General features: G+C 47.1%; 1 protein-coding gene across 2 annotated transcripts in view; it reads left to right on the top strand.

The window, feature by feature from the left end:
• LOC138762319 (unconventional myosin-X-like) overlaps positions 1–16,174 on the top strand; it is a 107,795-nt gene that overhangs the window by 26,953 nt on the left and 64,668 nt on the right. For both annotated transcript variants that reach the window (XM_069936074.1, XM_069936075.1), the window contains 4 exons: positions 2,599–2,691; positions 8,229–8,297; positions 8,436–8,518; positions 9,298–9,409. In XM_069936074.1, the coding sequence (XP_069792175.1) occupies positions 2,599–2,691; positions 8,229–8,297; positions 8,436–8,518; positions 9,298–9,409 (357 nt within the window). The remainder of the gene's footprint in view (positions 1–2,598; positions 2,692–8,228; positions 8,298–8,435; positions 8,519–9,297; positions 9,410–16,174) is intronic.

Below are 16,174 nucleotides of genomic sequence, written 5' to 3'. Positions count from 1 at the left end.
AGACCCCCTCACCTCTGCAACTCCCAGCCTCACCATTCCTCCACAATAAACGAGATACATAATATTCCAGTGCTCAAACACCCAGCAAAAAAATCTGATGTCTCCTCCATGCCTGCAACTGTCTGCTCTTCTCCATGCTAGCAACAATTGATGGAAAGTCTCTCCCTCACTCCCCCCACAGGCTCCAATGGACGGCCACAGACATGGCTGCTCCTCTGGGACCAGACAAGGCTGCAGAAAGTCCCCACTCAGTCTCTGAGCAACATATTGATGTTGCCCCAAGGGTGTGAGATGTGAGGTCCTGCAGGGAGCTTCACTCTATGTCTGACCCTTGGAGTGTGTGGTCGGACATTGGTGGGAGCTTCACTCTGTGTCTGACCCCGAGAATGTGTGATGGGATGGTCTGGAGGGAGCTTCACTCTGTGTCTGAACCCAGAACTGTGTGATGGGATGGTGTGGAGGGAGCTTCACTCTGTGTCTGACCCTGGGAGTGTGTGATTGGACGGTGTGGAGGGAGCTTCACTCTGTGTCTGACCTGGGAGTGTGTGATGGGATGGTGTGGAGGGAGCTTCAATCTGTGTCTGACCCCGGGAGTGCGTGATGGGACGGTGTGAAGGGAGCTTCACTCTGTGTCTGACCTTGGGAGTGTGTGATGGGACGAAGTGGAGGGTGATTTACTCTGGGTCTGACTCTGGGAGTGTGTGATGGGATGGTGTGAAGGAGCTTCAATCTGTGTCTGACCCTAGGAGTGTGTGATGGGATGGTGTGGAGGGAGCTTCACTCTGTGTCTGACCCTGGGAGTGTGTGATGGGACGGTGTGGAGGGGGCTTCACTCTGTGTCCAACCATGTAGTGAGAGCTTCAGGCAATAAAGAGTAACTGGAGAAATACAGGAGGTCTGCAAGATCCATGAATGGAAATGATTCATTAACATTTCAGGTCAGGGCCTTTTACCAAAACTAAAGTGAGAAAGGAGAGATAAAATGAGGGAAAGAGGAGGGTCTGAGAAAGGGCAGAGGAGGGTCTGAGGTGTGTATGGACAGAGAGTGGTGTGTAGACAGGTAGAGGGGAGACCTCTAGGAGAGGGAAGGCTGGAGATGAAGGTGAGAATGGGAGTGGGCCAGATGATGAGGCAACAGATGTGGGGGTAACCGAAAGTTGGAAGACTTGATGCTGATGCCGTTGGGCTTGAGGCTGGTCGGGAGGGGTTGAGACTGGTTGGGAGGGGTTGAGGCTGGTCAGGAGGGGTTGAGGCTGATCGGGAGGGGTTGAGACTGGCCGGGAGGGGTTGAGGCTGGTCGGGAGGGGTTGAGGCTGGTCGGGAGGGGTTGAGGCTGGTCGGGAGGGGTTGAGGCTGGTCGGGAGGGGTTGAGGCTGACCGGGAGGGGTTGAGGCTGGTCGGGAGGGGTTGAGGCTGGCCAGGAGGGGTTGAGGCTGGCCGGGAGGGGTTGAGGCTGGTCGGGAGGGGTTGAGGCTGGCTGGGAGCGATAAGATGTATTGTTGCTTACGGTTATATTCATCCTCATCCTGCCAGTGGCTGGGGCTGAGGACAGGCATGTTTGTGTGGAAAGGGTTGGGGGAGTTCCCGTTCACACCCACATACAGAGTGTAGGGGTTCAAGGAGATGGCCACCCGGTCTACGATTGGGGTCTCCGATGTAGACAAGGCCACGTCAGGACCACTGAGTGCAGTAGATCAGGTTGGACAAGGTGCAGGTAAAGCTTTTCCCCATCTGGACATGGGCCTGGAAGGGATGGGGGAGGGGAGAGAGGAGGAGAGAATGGGTTGTGACTGGCGCTGGGACCATGCTGAAGTCGGCTGAGGTGTGGGAGGGTGATGTGTCGCCTGTCGTGGCTGTGGGGGTGGGGGGGTTGGGGGTGTGGTGGGGGGGGTTTATCATTGACATAAGGGGGAATCTATCTTTAGTCAAGAAAGAGAATCTTTTAATATTTAAAAAAAAAAGAGTTTTGATGTCCTGGAGTTGTACGTCCTATCCTGGGAACAGATGTGGTGGAGGTGCAGGAGCTGGTAGGAAGGGACAGTGTCAGGATGAGAGAGGTATAGTCAGGTATGTGTGGGAGCCAGTGGGGTCTGTAATAGACTTTGGTCAGCACAGTGAGCTGAGTTTGAATCCACTGCTGTCTGTAATGAGTTTCCATATTTTCCCCATGACCATGTGAGCTTCCTCTGGGCCCTCCAGATTCCTTCCATGTTCCAAACATGTATAGGGTTACTAGGTTAATTGGTCACATGAGTTATTTGGGGCAGTACCGGCTTATGGACCAGAAGGGCCTGTTACAGTGTTGTATCTTTAAATTATATTACCTGTCCCTGGAAATGGAGACAAAGAGGTTCAGGGATGGGAGAGAGCTGTCAGAAACCTAAATATAAGGGCAGAGTGCAAGTGAAGTCATTATTGAGTTCTGCATCCGTACAAGAGGTATGCTTCACTCCCTCCCCATCCTCCACCCATTCCCCACAAGCCCTGGCAGGGTGCAACTTGACAGTGTAGAGGGGCTTCACTCTGTGTCTGACCTCTGTTCTCCCTTCCCTATGAATGTGTGATGTCTTTGTCTGTGTCTCCCACTCTCTGCTGCAGAAGCTGGGCCTTCTCTCTTTGATCAATGAGGAGAGTCGTTTTCCAAAGGGCACTGACGTAACCTTGCTGGAGAAGCTGCACAATCAGCACGCGGTGAGTACAGGGCTCAAGGGAGTGGATTTGGGTCAGATGCTTTGGCCCATGTGGTGGACTCAAAATCTCTTGAATCTTTTCTCCCTCCCCCTCTCCCTTCTCTCTCCTCCTCCCCCTCCCCCTCCTCCCCCTCCCCCTCCTCCCCTCCCCCTCCTCTCTCTCTCCCCTCCTCTCTCTCTCCCCTCCCCTCCTCTCCCCTCCCCCTCCTCTCTCCTCCCCTCCTCTCCCCTCCCCCTCCTCTCCCCTCCCCCTCCTCTCCCCGCCCCCTCCTCTCTCCGCCCCCTCCACTCTCCGCCCCTCCTCTCTCCGCCCCCTCCTCTCTCCGCCCCCTCCTCTCTCCGCCCCCTCCTCTCTCCGCCCCCTCCTCTCTCCGCCCCCTCCTCTCTCCGCCCCCTCCTCTCTCCGCCCCCTCCTCTCTCCGCCCCCTCCTCTCTCCGCCCCCTCCTCTCTCCGCCCCCTCCTCTCTCCGCCCCCTCCTCTCTCCGCCCCCTCCTCTCTTCCCCTCCTCTCCTCCCCTCCCCTCTCACCCCTCCCCTCTCCCCCCTCCCCCCTCCCCCCTCCCCTCTCCCCTCTCCCCTCTCCCCCCTCCCCCCTCCCCCCTCCCCCCTCCCCCCTCCCCCCTCCCCTCTCTCCCCTCCCCTCTCCTCCCCTCCCCTCTCCTCCCCTCCCCTCTCCTCCCCCTCCTCTCTCCTCCCCCTCCTCTCTCCTCTCCCTCCTCTCTCCTCCCCCTCCCCTCCCCCCTCCATCTCCCCTCCTTCCCCTCTGTTGTGCATGCATTCTGTGGAATACAAGCTTCCACCTCGTTTGAGCCAGAGAGAAACCACAGACACCACTGTTTCCCAAATCCAAAGAATGAACCCTTTTATTTACAATTAGAGTACTATTTATAGTATTTACATGCCCTTAGTCCCGAGGCAACTCTTGCAAGCTCTCTCTCTCACACACATGTGACTGGATGAGTTGATTGATGACCCAAGTCCTGAGAACTGGGCGTTCTAGCACCTCCCACTTTGAGCTGGTTACTCAAATGAGTCGAGTCTGGGATCCACCTGGAAGGGCTTCACTGGTCTCCGAACTCTATGGCTTCCAGAGATATAGCGGGTATAGGCTCATTTCTGGGTGATGGGTGTGATTGGTGGTTCAATGGTTTCTGAAGTTCAAATGTGTCCAACAGGGGATCCAGGCCGAGTTGCACAGGTGTTGTTTCAGCGAGGTTGCAATCTATTGGTCGCAACTGGTTGGCACGTCTGGTCTATCTGTCTGGTTCAACTTGAACATGGTAGAGAACATCTCCAGTTTTCCTTAGGATTCTCCCCGGCTGCCACACATCTGACTTGTCTCTGTATTTCTGCACCAACGAACGTTGGCCATCATGAAAAATGCTTTCTTTCAATCCATGCAGGCAATTGGACGGTTGTTCCATCTCACAATCTCTTGGTCCAGATTCTGGTCTTTGTGGAAATATGATGTCATGTGGCGCTTGTATTTTCCTACCCAAGATATTTTCAGCAGGTGAAGTGCCCCCTGGAGTTGGTGGGTTTGGAGCGATCCTGTAATTTAACTGGAATGTCTGCAGCATCTCCTCTGTTGGACCCTCCCCTCTTGACCTTGTTCAGAGCTTGTTTGAACGTATCCACAAAACGTTCTGCTTGATCATTGGACTGAGGATGATATGGAGGTGAGCGAATAAGAGTGATGCCATATTGCTTGCAAAAGAAAATCGAAGCCAGCTGCTGTGAATTGTGTCCCATTGACTGAAACTAATGTTACAGGAGAACCAAAGTGATTGAACATGAACTTGAGTTCCATGATTATAGCTGATGCAGTTGGTCGGGCCACTTCGATGATCTCAGGCCATTTGGAGTATGCATCCACTGTGATTTGGTAGTACACCCCATTAATTGGACCTGCATAGACAAATTGTAGACAATTTCATGGCCCGCTTGGTTGAGGCCAGGAATGTAGATTCGTCTTTACAAGGCACATCGGATACATGACGGTGTCAGTTGTGCAATCTGGTCGTCTATCAGAGGCCAATGAACATAGCTTCGTGCAAGTGCTTTCCCTCGATTGGTTCCAGGATGTCCCCTGTGAATCTGTTTGAAGATTGTGAATTGCAGAGTTTTGGGAATCAGAATCCTTTCTCCAAACTAAAGAAGCTATTAGAGATTGTTACTGATTCTTGTCTTTCGAAAAATGGCTGAATTTCCATTTGCGGGCATGTTTTTGGCCACCCTGAATGATGGTAACGCATTATCTCTTGAAGAATGTCATCTTTGCTCATTGCTTGTCTGACTCTTTCTGCTGTAACTGGCAGTGAGTTAATAACATCTTTGAATACCTATTTGACCTCTGTCTCTACAGAGAGTTCCGTGATGAGAATATATTCCGGCTGTTTCCTGTTCACTAATGAATTGTGACGATGCATCAGCTTGTCCGATACTTGGTCCCAGGTATTTAATTTTGAAGTCATACCCAAGCAGCGTGGTTGCTCATCTTTGCAGACAGTTTGCCGTGTGAATTTGAATCCTTTCTTTGAACCAAATACTGCTAAAAGCAGCTTGTGATCTAGCAGAAGAGTGAATTGCTGTCCATAGAGCATTTTATGGAATTTCTTCACTGCAAAAACATTTGCTAGAGCTTCCTTTTCAATGTGTCCATAGTTACGCTTTGCAGTGGTTAGAGAGCGTGCTGCGTGTGCCATGGCCTTTTGATTCTAAGCTAGGAATATGTGTGAAATGACTGTACCCACCCCTGACTCTGATGCAGCTGAAGCTATAACAATCTCCCAGTTTGGATCGTAGGGCGTCAAAATAAGGTTTGAATTTAGCATCAACTTAACGTGATTGAACAACTCTTGACATTTTGATGCCCATTTCCATTTGCTACCCTTAGTAAGGGGCTTGTTGAGTGGGTCACGGAGTTTATGCATCTCCGGCAGGAATGAACTGTAGTGACTGAGAAGACCCAGGAATGAACGTAGCGTGGTCACATCTGTGGGTGCAGGCATGGGCCGGATAGCGTCAGTGATTTGTGGATCTGCCCACTGTCCATGTTCGTCAATGAGGAAACCCAGATTTTTCACTGATTTCATGAAAAATGCATTTTTCTGGACACTCTCAAAAACCATAGTCTTTGATGAGGGACAAAACGCAATCAAGACAATCAAACAATTCTCGAACGTGTGCTCCCATGACCAAGATGTCATCTAGGTGCCCTGCAACTCCCGGAGCACCATTCAGCACTGTGTCTCTGATCTGTTGGACGATCGCCGGAGCGGCCTTCACTCCGAATGGTAGATGTGTATATCTGAACAGTCCACGGTGTATGTTGATATTTAGTGATTCCTTAGATTTGTCATCAGCCTCCACCTGTAGATAACCCTCTGCTAAGTCGATCTTCACAAAGCATTTTCCCCCATTCAACTTCACAAAAAGGTCATCAGTCAATGGCCATGGGCATTGATGGGTGTCCAAGGCTGCATTCAGACCAGCTGGGAAACAGCCCACAGACGTATGGAGCCATTTGGTTTCTCCACCACCACGATAGGTGCAGCCCATAGGTGAGTAGTCGACTATAGGTGAGTAGTCGACCTGTTCAATTACTCCACGTTGCAGCCGTTCCAATTCCTGCTCCACTTCTTGCAGGGCTGCGTATAGGACAGGTCATTTTGACTTGAATGTCAGTTTCACATTTGGCAGAAGACAGACATGCCCTTTGTTTGAGAGCACCATCTGAGGCCTTCGGGAAATACCATTGCGTGGTGTTGCTTTAACTGAACCAGCAACTCCTATGGGGTATTTGCCGCTGTTGGGGTATGTACCACTTCCAACTGTAGACAAATATTATTAAGTGGATGGTCCAGTAGGTTCAACCTTTCGATCTGGTTGAGGCCCAGATAGGACATTTTTACCAGATAACATGATCTATTTCCTTCTACATCGTTTAAGCTTGCGGAACATTCAACTGAACCTATTAACTCCAGGACCCCCCAGAAGTGTTCCGTGCTGGGATTTTGGTTGGAATCACCTCTGGCTGACCCGTTTCCACATTTTCTTTGATATTAGACCCTGTATCAATATGAAACCTCACTGGGATGCTGTTAATGTGCACTTTCACATATTTCCTGCATTTGCCGTTGGACACCTTGAAAATCGCTTTGATAGGTTTCACTTTTGAAGGTAAAGCTAATTTATCAGGTGTTTTCCATCTGCTTTATGTCCCCTACGCTTGCATTTACTGTAGCACTGCCATCTGTATGGGCAGTCACGAGCGTAATCCCACTCATTGCAGGTCCAGCAGGCGCTGGGCAGTTTGGCTGGGCAGGCCACACTTTTGTCCATCAGGGTTTGCTGACTTGACTGTCTGGACACAACCGTTCGAAGACAGGTGTTGCCACTTCCACCATTTTTCTGTCGTGTTTCAGATTAATTAAAAACATTGGCATTCGGCTGTTAATCTTTGAAGAGTCGTATCTGACTTCTGCTCAATCTTCACTAACAAATGCGTACTGAGGTCGTAATCTTGGTGCAACTGCATTCCCGCTACAAAGACTAGACCCTTAAACTAAACTGGTCTTCAGTCAGTGAAGGGAGTTTAAAACACTCACAGTGTCAATTCACCTTCCCCACGTATGTCACAAAATCTTCGCTATTTTTCTTAGTCACTTTGAAGCATTGATACCGAATGTTGAACAGCTCATGAGGAAGTTTTGGCAGATGAAGTTTGTGTAGCACTCGTGTTCTGGAGTGCCTAACTTCTGCAACAACAGCCTCACTTTTCATGCATCATTGAACTTAGCAAAGTCGACGCAAATAAATCTTCATACTTTTTAAACCAGCTTGACTCTGGGTCAAATGGGAACTCAATGTTAGAGCTCATTAAAGCATCTGCCGAATTGGAATTAACTTCAGGCTCACATTCTACAACGGCTGGAGTCCCACCGGATATTTTCTCTTGTAGCTGGTCAATTAGTCTTGCTTGTTTTTATTCAAATTTTTTCTACTACTGCTTGAGGACAGCTGGCAGCTGTTCCATTCTGACTGACATTGTCACCTCTTCGCCAAAATATTGTAAATGTGCCGAATGTTTGTGGTGTGCACGTTGTGTGGAATGCCAGCTTCCACCTCGTTAGACCCAGAGAGAAATGACAGACACTAGTGTTTCCCATATCCAAAGAACAAACTCTTTATATATTTACAATGCCCTTAGTCGCCCTCACACCCTTCCTCTTCCACCACCTCCTTCCTCCCCACCTCGCTCCTTCCCTTCTCCCTCTCCCTCTATCCCTCCCCTCACTCTCTCTCCCTCTTCTCTTGCACCCTTTTTTTTCTCATCCTTTTTTCTCATAACAGCATGGAACAGGCTCTTCAGCCCATCTGGTATTCTAGGCGACAACCATTTGCCTGAGTTTTGTCCGTATCCTTTCTGTCTTCATGTCCTTTGATTGTTTTCTGCAGCCTCTAAACTGTTTCCTGCTACCTTGCTCTTTTTGTTTTGCTTTGTGAGCTTTAACAGCATTTCTGTGTGTTCTTCAGAGTAACTTGTTCTACGTGAAGCCACGTGTAAGCGACTGTCAGTTTGGGATCAGGCATTACGCTGGGGAGGTGAGTACCAGATGAGGTTGTGACATGACATTCTGCATGGATGCCTGGATCCCGAGACCTGACCGAACCATTGCATCTCATCACACCCCACCCCACCCCATCCCTCCCCACACATCCCCACTCTGCTCTCTGTTCCAGGTCATGTATGATGTACATGGATTTTTGGAGAGAAACAGAGACACGTTTAGAGATGATATTCTGAATCTTCTAAAGGACAGCAGGTCAGATCAGTCTACACTCTTTGGTATCCCCACCGTCTGTCCCATCTCCACCCCCTCCCCATCCTCACCTCCTCCCAATCTATCCCCACTGTCTGTCCTCTTCCCCCCCATCCCCACCCCCTCCCCATCCTCACCTCCCCATCTGTCCCTCCCCATTCCCCACGTCCTCCCCATCTGTCCCCTCCGCCTGTCCCGTCCTCGTCCATTGCACCTCTGTATGGATTCTGCATCTAAGTTTCTTTCTCTCCCCCTATCTGCGTTCAGTTCCCAGATGCACCTTCCCGTTTGAGTCTGTACCTTTGTTTCTGTCTGCTTTGCATTCCCAACGGTGTCTGCGGTTTGCTTCTCTGTGCCTCTTCACCCAACCCTGCCTCCAACTCCCTGCAGCTGGTGCTTGATCTGTCTTTCCTCCTCCATCCGTTTGTGTTACTATATCTGTACGGTCCACGTGCGCCTCCCCGCATGCGCCTCCCTGCGGGCGCCTCCCCCGTGCGCCTCCCCCCCACGCAGCTCCCCCTGCGTGCCTCCCCCGCGAGCCTCCCTCCCCGCGCGCCTTGCCCCCGCGCGCCTCCCCCGCGCGCCTCCCCCACGCGCACCTCCCCCCGCGCGCCTCCCCCCGCGCACCTCTCCCCGCGCACCTCTCCCCGCGTGCTTCCCCCGCGTGCACCTCTCCCCTCTCGCCTCACGGTATCTTGAAACACGTTCTGCAAACGAAGGTGAATTGTTCTTCCAAATCTGATCTATTGTCCACTCCTCACGTTGTGGTTGATGTGGTTCAGGCTGGATTTTATCTACGATATATTTGAGCGTGTTTACTGCTGGAACAATGGAGAGGACACCCTGAAGGTGGGCACACAGAGGAGGAAGCCCACTGTCAGCTCGCAGTTCCGGGTAGGTGGGGAGTCATTCTCCTCGTGCACCTCACCGTCCTGATTGATCTCCCATCTCCTCCCATGATGATGTGATGATCAGACATAAGGCCATAAGACATGAGAGCAGATATAGGCCATTCAGCCCATTGAGTCTGCCTCACCATTCAATCATGAGCTGAGCCACTTTCCTTCTCACCCCCACTGCCAAGCCTTCTCCCCATAACCTTTGATGTCCTGGTTAATCAAGAATTGATCAATCTCTGCCTTAAATACCCCCAATGACCTGGCCTTCACAAATTCCTCCTCTGGCTAAAGTCTAAATAGACAACATCCACAGCCTTCCCTTCATCAACCTTTTTTGTAACCCACTTGAAAAACTCAATCAGGTTTGTCAAGCATGATCTACCCCTGACAAAACCATGCTGATTACTCCCTATCAATCCCTGTACCTCCAAATATGTGTAAATACCATCCCTCAGAACACTTTCCATCAACTTGCCCACCACAGACGTCAGACTCACGGGCCTATAATTCCCAGGTTTACATTTGGACCCCTTCTTAAACAGCGGAACCACATGCGTCACCCTCCAATCCTTTGGCACTACCCCCCGTGGCCAGTGACATCCTAAATATCTCTGTTAATGGCCCGACTATCTGTCCACAAGCCTCCCTGAGTGTCCTTGGGAATATTTTGTCCGGTCCTGGAGATTTATCCACCTTTATCTTTTTTAACACAGCCATCACTACCTCCTCAGTTATCCTTTTTTTTTTTTTTTTAAATTTTTTTTATTTTTCACACCATAAATCACATTAGCCATGATATACACAATTTCTTTTTCACACATATACAGTGACTTTTTCTCCCCCCCCCCTTTCCTCCCAAACCACCCCCCCACCCCCCCTCTCATCCATTTTAGGTATACAATCTAGGTTGCATTAATCCAGTCAGACAATGTTGTCATTCAACAAAATTACACCAGAAATTCTACTGAGTCCATTCTTTTCTTTCCTTCTCCTTCCATCAACTTAGGTAATGTTTGTCCCCGGTAGGTTTTCGCTATTGTATTTAATGTAAGGCTCCTATACTTGTTCGAATATTTCAATATTATTTCTTAACCAATATGTTATTTTTTCTAATGGAATACATTTATTCATTTAAATTTGGTAGTTTATTCCTTTTAATTTGGTTATGTATTCCATTAATATTTAAAGACATATAGTTCAGCGTAGCCCTTTTATATTTTGTTTATCTTCTCTTTCCGTTTTTCCATCATTACCTTTCCTCCTTTTCCATTTCTGTTTTCTTATTTTCAACTCTTTATAAGACAACATTCCTACAACATCCAACATTTTCCTTATTCTCCTATTTCTATCTTATTTATTCCCAATCTCCCATTCACCTCCTGAGTTGTCCTTTATCCCTTGTCGGACAACCACATCTCCCCTCTCCATTTGGATTTGCGAATCCACTCGCAAGCGTCAACTGATTTTGCAGTGACCGCTATTTCCCCCCACCCCGCCTCCCCCAGAAAAGATTTCACTTTTCATATGTCACAAAGGTCACTCTTTTAATTCCCTCCTTATTCTCTCTATTCCATTACCTTCCCTTATTAATTCTTGTCTATACTATCTATATTTTCCTCTAAGTACAGATACATTCACGTATGCTCCTTGTCTCTATTCACTCTTATACCTCTTTACCCGCATACATATCAATCGTGATCATTTTTACTCTCATTACCTGTCTTCATCCCTCAGTCTATTTTTGTCTTTACCCACATACATATCAATTGTGATCATCTTAACTCTCATTACCCGTCTTCCTCCCTCAGCCTATTTTTGTAATTGTTCTGCAAATTTTCGTGCTTCTTCTGGATCCGAGAATAGTCTGTTTTGTTGTCCTGGAATAAATATTTTCAATACCGCTGGATGCTTTAGTATAAATTTATACCCTTTCTTCCATAAAATCGCCTTTGCTGTATTGAACTCTTTTCTCTTCTTTAGGAGTTCAAAACTTATATCTGGATAAATGAAGATTTTTTGCCCTTTATACTCCAGTGGTTTGTTGCCCTCTCTTACTTTTTCCATTGTCTTCTCCAGTACCTTTTCTCTTGTAGTATATCTTAGGAATTTTACTACAATAGATCTTGGTTTTTGTTGTGGTTGTGGTTTAGAGGCCAATACTCTATGTGCCCTTTCTATTTCCATTTCTTGCTGTAGTTCTGGACATCCTAGGGTCTTAGGGATCCACTCTTTTATAAACTCCCTCATATTCTTGCCTTCTTCATCTTCCTTAAGGCCCACTATCTTTATGTTATTTCTTCTGTTATGGTTTTCCATTGTATCTATTTTTTGAGCTAGTAGTTCTTGTGTCTCTTTAGTTTTTTTATTAGATTCCTCCAATTTCTTTTTTAAGTCTTCTACCTCCATTTCTGCTGCTACTGCCCGCTCTTCCATCTTGTCCATTTTCTTTCCCATTTCTGTTAAGGTCATCTCCATTTTATTTATTTTCTCTTCTGTGTTGTTTATTCTTTTTCTTAAATCCTTAAATTCCTGTGTTTGCCATTCTTTAAATGATTCCATGTATCCTCTAAAAAGAGCAAGTATATCCTTTACCTTGCCTCTCTTTTCTTCTTCTATTTCACCATACTCTTCCTCTTCTTCTTCCTCTGGGTTGGCCATCTGTTGTTTCTTTGTTGCCCTTTCCTCCTCTTCTTTCTTGTTTCTGTTGTCTTCTGTGGTCTCTTCTTGCTGCAGGTGTTCTGCAGCTGTCGTTGCCGGCTGTGGAGATCGACTCCCCAGCTGGTCCCCCCTCCCGTCGGTGTGTTTTTTTCCATTCGCATCGCGCATGCGCGAAATTTCGCGCATGCGCGGTTGCGCACTTTTACTCGGCTCTGCGAGCCATTTTTGTAGTCCATTATTTACCGACCTGAGGGAGCGGGTTTCTCTCTCAGCTGCGGGCCTCTTCGGACAGGTAAGGCCTTCACCTTTTTCCTCCTTTGTCTTCTCTTCCTCTCTTCTTACCGTTGCTTTCGACTTTTCTTTTTTTGTCGCCATCTTCTTTCCACCTTTATACTCACTTTTCTGTAACTTTTATTTCTGTGCCTTTGTGTTTTTTCTTGTTTTTCCCGACTTTTCTGGAGAGGGCTGGAGTTCACCGTCCGGCCACTACTCCATCACGTGACTCCTCCCACCTCCTCAGTTATCCTTATGTGCTTCATGACCTCCCCACTAATTTTCTTTACTTCAACTGGTTCAATATTTTTTTCCCTAGTGAATACCGAGGCAAAGAAATCATTCAAAATTTCCCCCATTTCCTCTGACTTCTCACTCAGCCTACCCTCACTATCTACAAGGGGTCCAAATTTATCCCTCACTAATCTTTTACTTTTATTGTACTTATAGAAACCCTTTGGATTTATTTTTACTCTGTCTGCCAAAGCCTCTTCGTACCTTTTTTTGGCCTTTCTAATTTCTTTCTTAAGATTCCTTCTACACTCCTTGTCGTCCTCCTTCAAATTCTCAGCTCTCTATTCTTTATACCTCTTGTACACCTCCCTTTTTCTCCTAACCAAATTTCCAATATTCCTCGAAAACCAAGCCTCCCTATGACTTCCATCCTTTCCTTTGATTCTCACTGGGACATATGTACTCTGTTCCCTCAAAATTTCTTTTTTGAATATCTTCCATTTTTCATTTACATCCTTACCTGAAAATATCCTGTCCCACTCAATACTCCCCAAATCCCTTCTCATTCCTTCGAAATTTGCTCTTCTCCAATCCAGAACATCAACTTTAGGCCCCTCCTTGCTCTTCCCTAAAACTACCCTAAAACTAACAGAGTTATGATCACTAGACCCAATTGGATCTCCAACATTAATGTCCAATACCTGACCTAGCTCATTCCCTAACAGGAGATCCAGTATTACACCGTCCCGAGTCGGTTCTTCTACTAATTGATTTAGAAAACAATCTTGAACACATTTAATGAACTCTAGCCCATCCAGCCCTCTAACTGTATGGGTATCCCAATCAATGTGAGGGAAGTTAAAATCTCCCATGATCACTACCTTATGATTCTCACACATACACGGTATCTCCCTACAAATTTGTTCCTCTAATTTTCTTGGCCCATTTGGCGATCTGTAATACACCCCTATTAGCACCCTCATGCCTCCTTCACCCCTCAATTCCACCCAATCAGCCTCACTGGACGATCCCTCCAGACCATCCTGCCACCTCACGGCAGTAATGTCTTCCTTATAAACAAAATAGAGAGAGTGCAGAGAAGGTTCACGAGAATGTTGACAGGATTTCAGGGTCTGAGTTACAGGGAAAGGTTGTGCAGATTCGGGCTTTTTTCTTTGGAGCGTAGAAGATTGAGAGGGGACTTGATAGAGGTGTTTAAGATTTTAAAAGGGACAGACAGTAAACGTGGATAGGCTTTTTCAATTAAGAGTGGGGGAGATTCAAACTAGAGGGCATGGTTTAAGATTGAAGGGGGAAAATTATAAGGGGAACATGAGGGGAAATTTCTTTATGCAGAGGGTGGTGGGGATGTGGAATGAGCTTCCGGCAGACGTGGTCGAGGCGGGATCATTGGTTACATTTAAGGAAAGACTAGATAGTTACATGGATAGGAGAGGACTGGAGGGATATGGACCGGGTGCTGGTCAGTGGGACTAGGAGGGTGGGGATTTGCTACGGCATGGACTAGTAGGGCCGAACTGGCCTGTTCTGTGCTGTAAGTGGTTATATGGTTTATATGGTTAACAAACAGAGCAACTCCTCCCCTTTTTTTTAACCGCCTGCTCTATCACATCTAAAACAAATGTATCCTGGAACATTAAGTTGCCAGTCCTGCCCTTCCTGTAGCCAGGTCTCACTAATTGCCACAATATCATGACCCCAAGTATCTGTCCATGCTCTAAGCTCATCTACTTTGTTCACTATGCTTCTTGCATTAAAATGTATGCATTTCAGAGAATGACCTCACCTATATTCTCTTTTCTACCTTTTACCCTAATCTTCATCCTACCTTTGTTATCGTTTTTATTCCTATCTAGGTGGCCATTCTCCCTTGACACTGCTCTCACACTCTGTTCCCCACTCCCCTGCCAAACTAGTTTAAACCTTCAATCCTGAAAGTTGCGCCCCCTTGTCCTAGACTCTTCCACCTTGAGAAACAACCTCTCTACATCTTCTCAGTCCACACCTTTCAGCAGTCGAAATGTTTCAATGAGATCCCCCCCCCCCCCCCTCATTCTCCCAAATTCCAACGAGTCCACACTAGGAGCTGTCAAATGTTCCTCATGTTCCTTAACGAAGGGCTCAAGCCTGAAACGTCAGTTTTGTATTTTTCCCTTTGCTACATAAAGGACACTGTTTGACCTGCTGAGCTTCTCCAATGGTGTGTGCAGACTTTTGTGTTTTACTTGATCCTTGTATGATAACCCTTCCATTCCCAGAATTATCCTTGTGAACCTCCTCTGAACCCTCTCCAACATCAGCACATCCTTTCTTAAATGAGGAGTTAAAACTGCTTACAATCTCCACGTGAGGACTCACCAGGGCCTTATAAACCTCAACACCACATCCCTGAAATGATCGCCAGCATTGTATTTGCCTTCTTCACCACCGACTCAAACTGCAAGTTTATCGTCAGGCTCCTGCACGAGGATTCCAAGGTCCCTTTGCATCTGGGGATTTTCAATTTTCTCCTAATTTAGAAAACAGTCTGCTGGTTTATATTTTCCTCTCAAGTGCATAACCGTTCAGTTTTATGCACAGAGTTCATTTGCCACTTCCCTGCCCGTTCGCCTCATCTGTTTAAGTCCTTCTGCAGCCTCCGTGTTTCCTCGTCACTACCTGCCCCACCACCTACCGTCGTATCATCTGCAAACTTGGCCACAAAGTTGTTCATTCCATAATCCAAATCATTAATATGCAGCATTAAAAGAAGTGATTCCAATCCCGACCCCCTGTGGACACCACCAGCAACTGGCAGCCAACCTGATTTCCAACTCTTCCTGCCAATCAGCCAATGCTCTACCCACACTTGGACGTTTCCTGTTAGACTTTTTATCTTGTCAGCAGCCTCGTGTGTGGTACCTTGTCAAAGGCCATCTGAAAATCCAAATACACACCATCCACTGTTTTATGTAGTCAGGATAATGTGAACTATTTTGTAACTGTGTAAGAATACACCCTTCTCACTGTAGTAACTGTAGTGCACCACTGTGGGGCGGATGTATATAAGAGTGCATGAACAGTGTCCTGAGACTGTTACTGAAGGCATCAGTAAGTAAAGTCTCTTCTGTTATCTGAATCTTGCATCTCTAAGTTATTTAAGAAGCCTCCCAAGTAACACAGAGACATAACCTGGTGGCAGCAGTATAAGAGAACAAGAATAAAGCCGTACAATTGATTGTAAGCCACTGAAATATGAAGATTTTAAAAATTGCTAAAAAATGGCTGGAGCGACAGCCGTTCACACAGTGATGGACGGGGAGGCTGAAGACATTGTTGAATCATTTTAAAAGAATCATTTTAAAAGAATCATTTTAAAAGAATCATTTTAAAAGGGGGTTACAAAAAAGATTGATAAAGGGAAGGCTGTGGATGTTGTCTATTTCGACTTTAGTAAAGCTTTTGACAAAGTTCCCCACAGCAGGTTAGGAAAAAAGGTGGAGGCATTAGGTATAAATAAGGAGGTAGTGAAATGGATTCAGCAGTGGTTGGATGGAAGGTGTCAGAGAGTAGTGGTAGAAAATTGTTTGTCCAA

This window comes from Narcine bancroftii, chromosome 4 (genome assembly GCF_036971445.1).
Source record: "Narcine bancroftii isolate sNarBan1 chromosome 4, sNarBan1.hap1, whole genome shotgun sequence".
In the NCBI taxonomy this organism is placed as follows: domain Eukaryota; kingdom Metazoa; phylum Chordata; class Chondrichthyes; order Torpediniformes; family Narcinidae; genus Narcine; species Narcine bancroftii.
The sequence above is the reverse complement of the archived record's forward strand: the minus strand, read 5'-3'. Positions and strand labels throughout refer to the sequence as shown.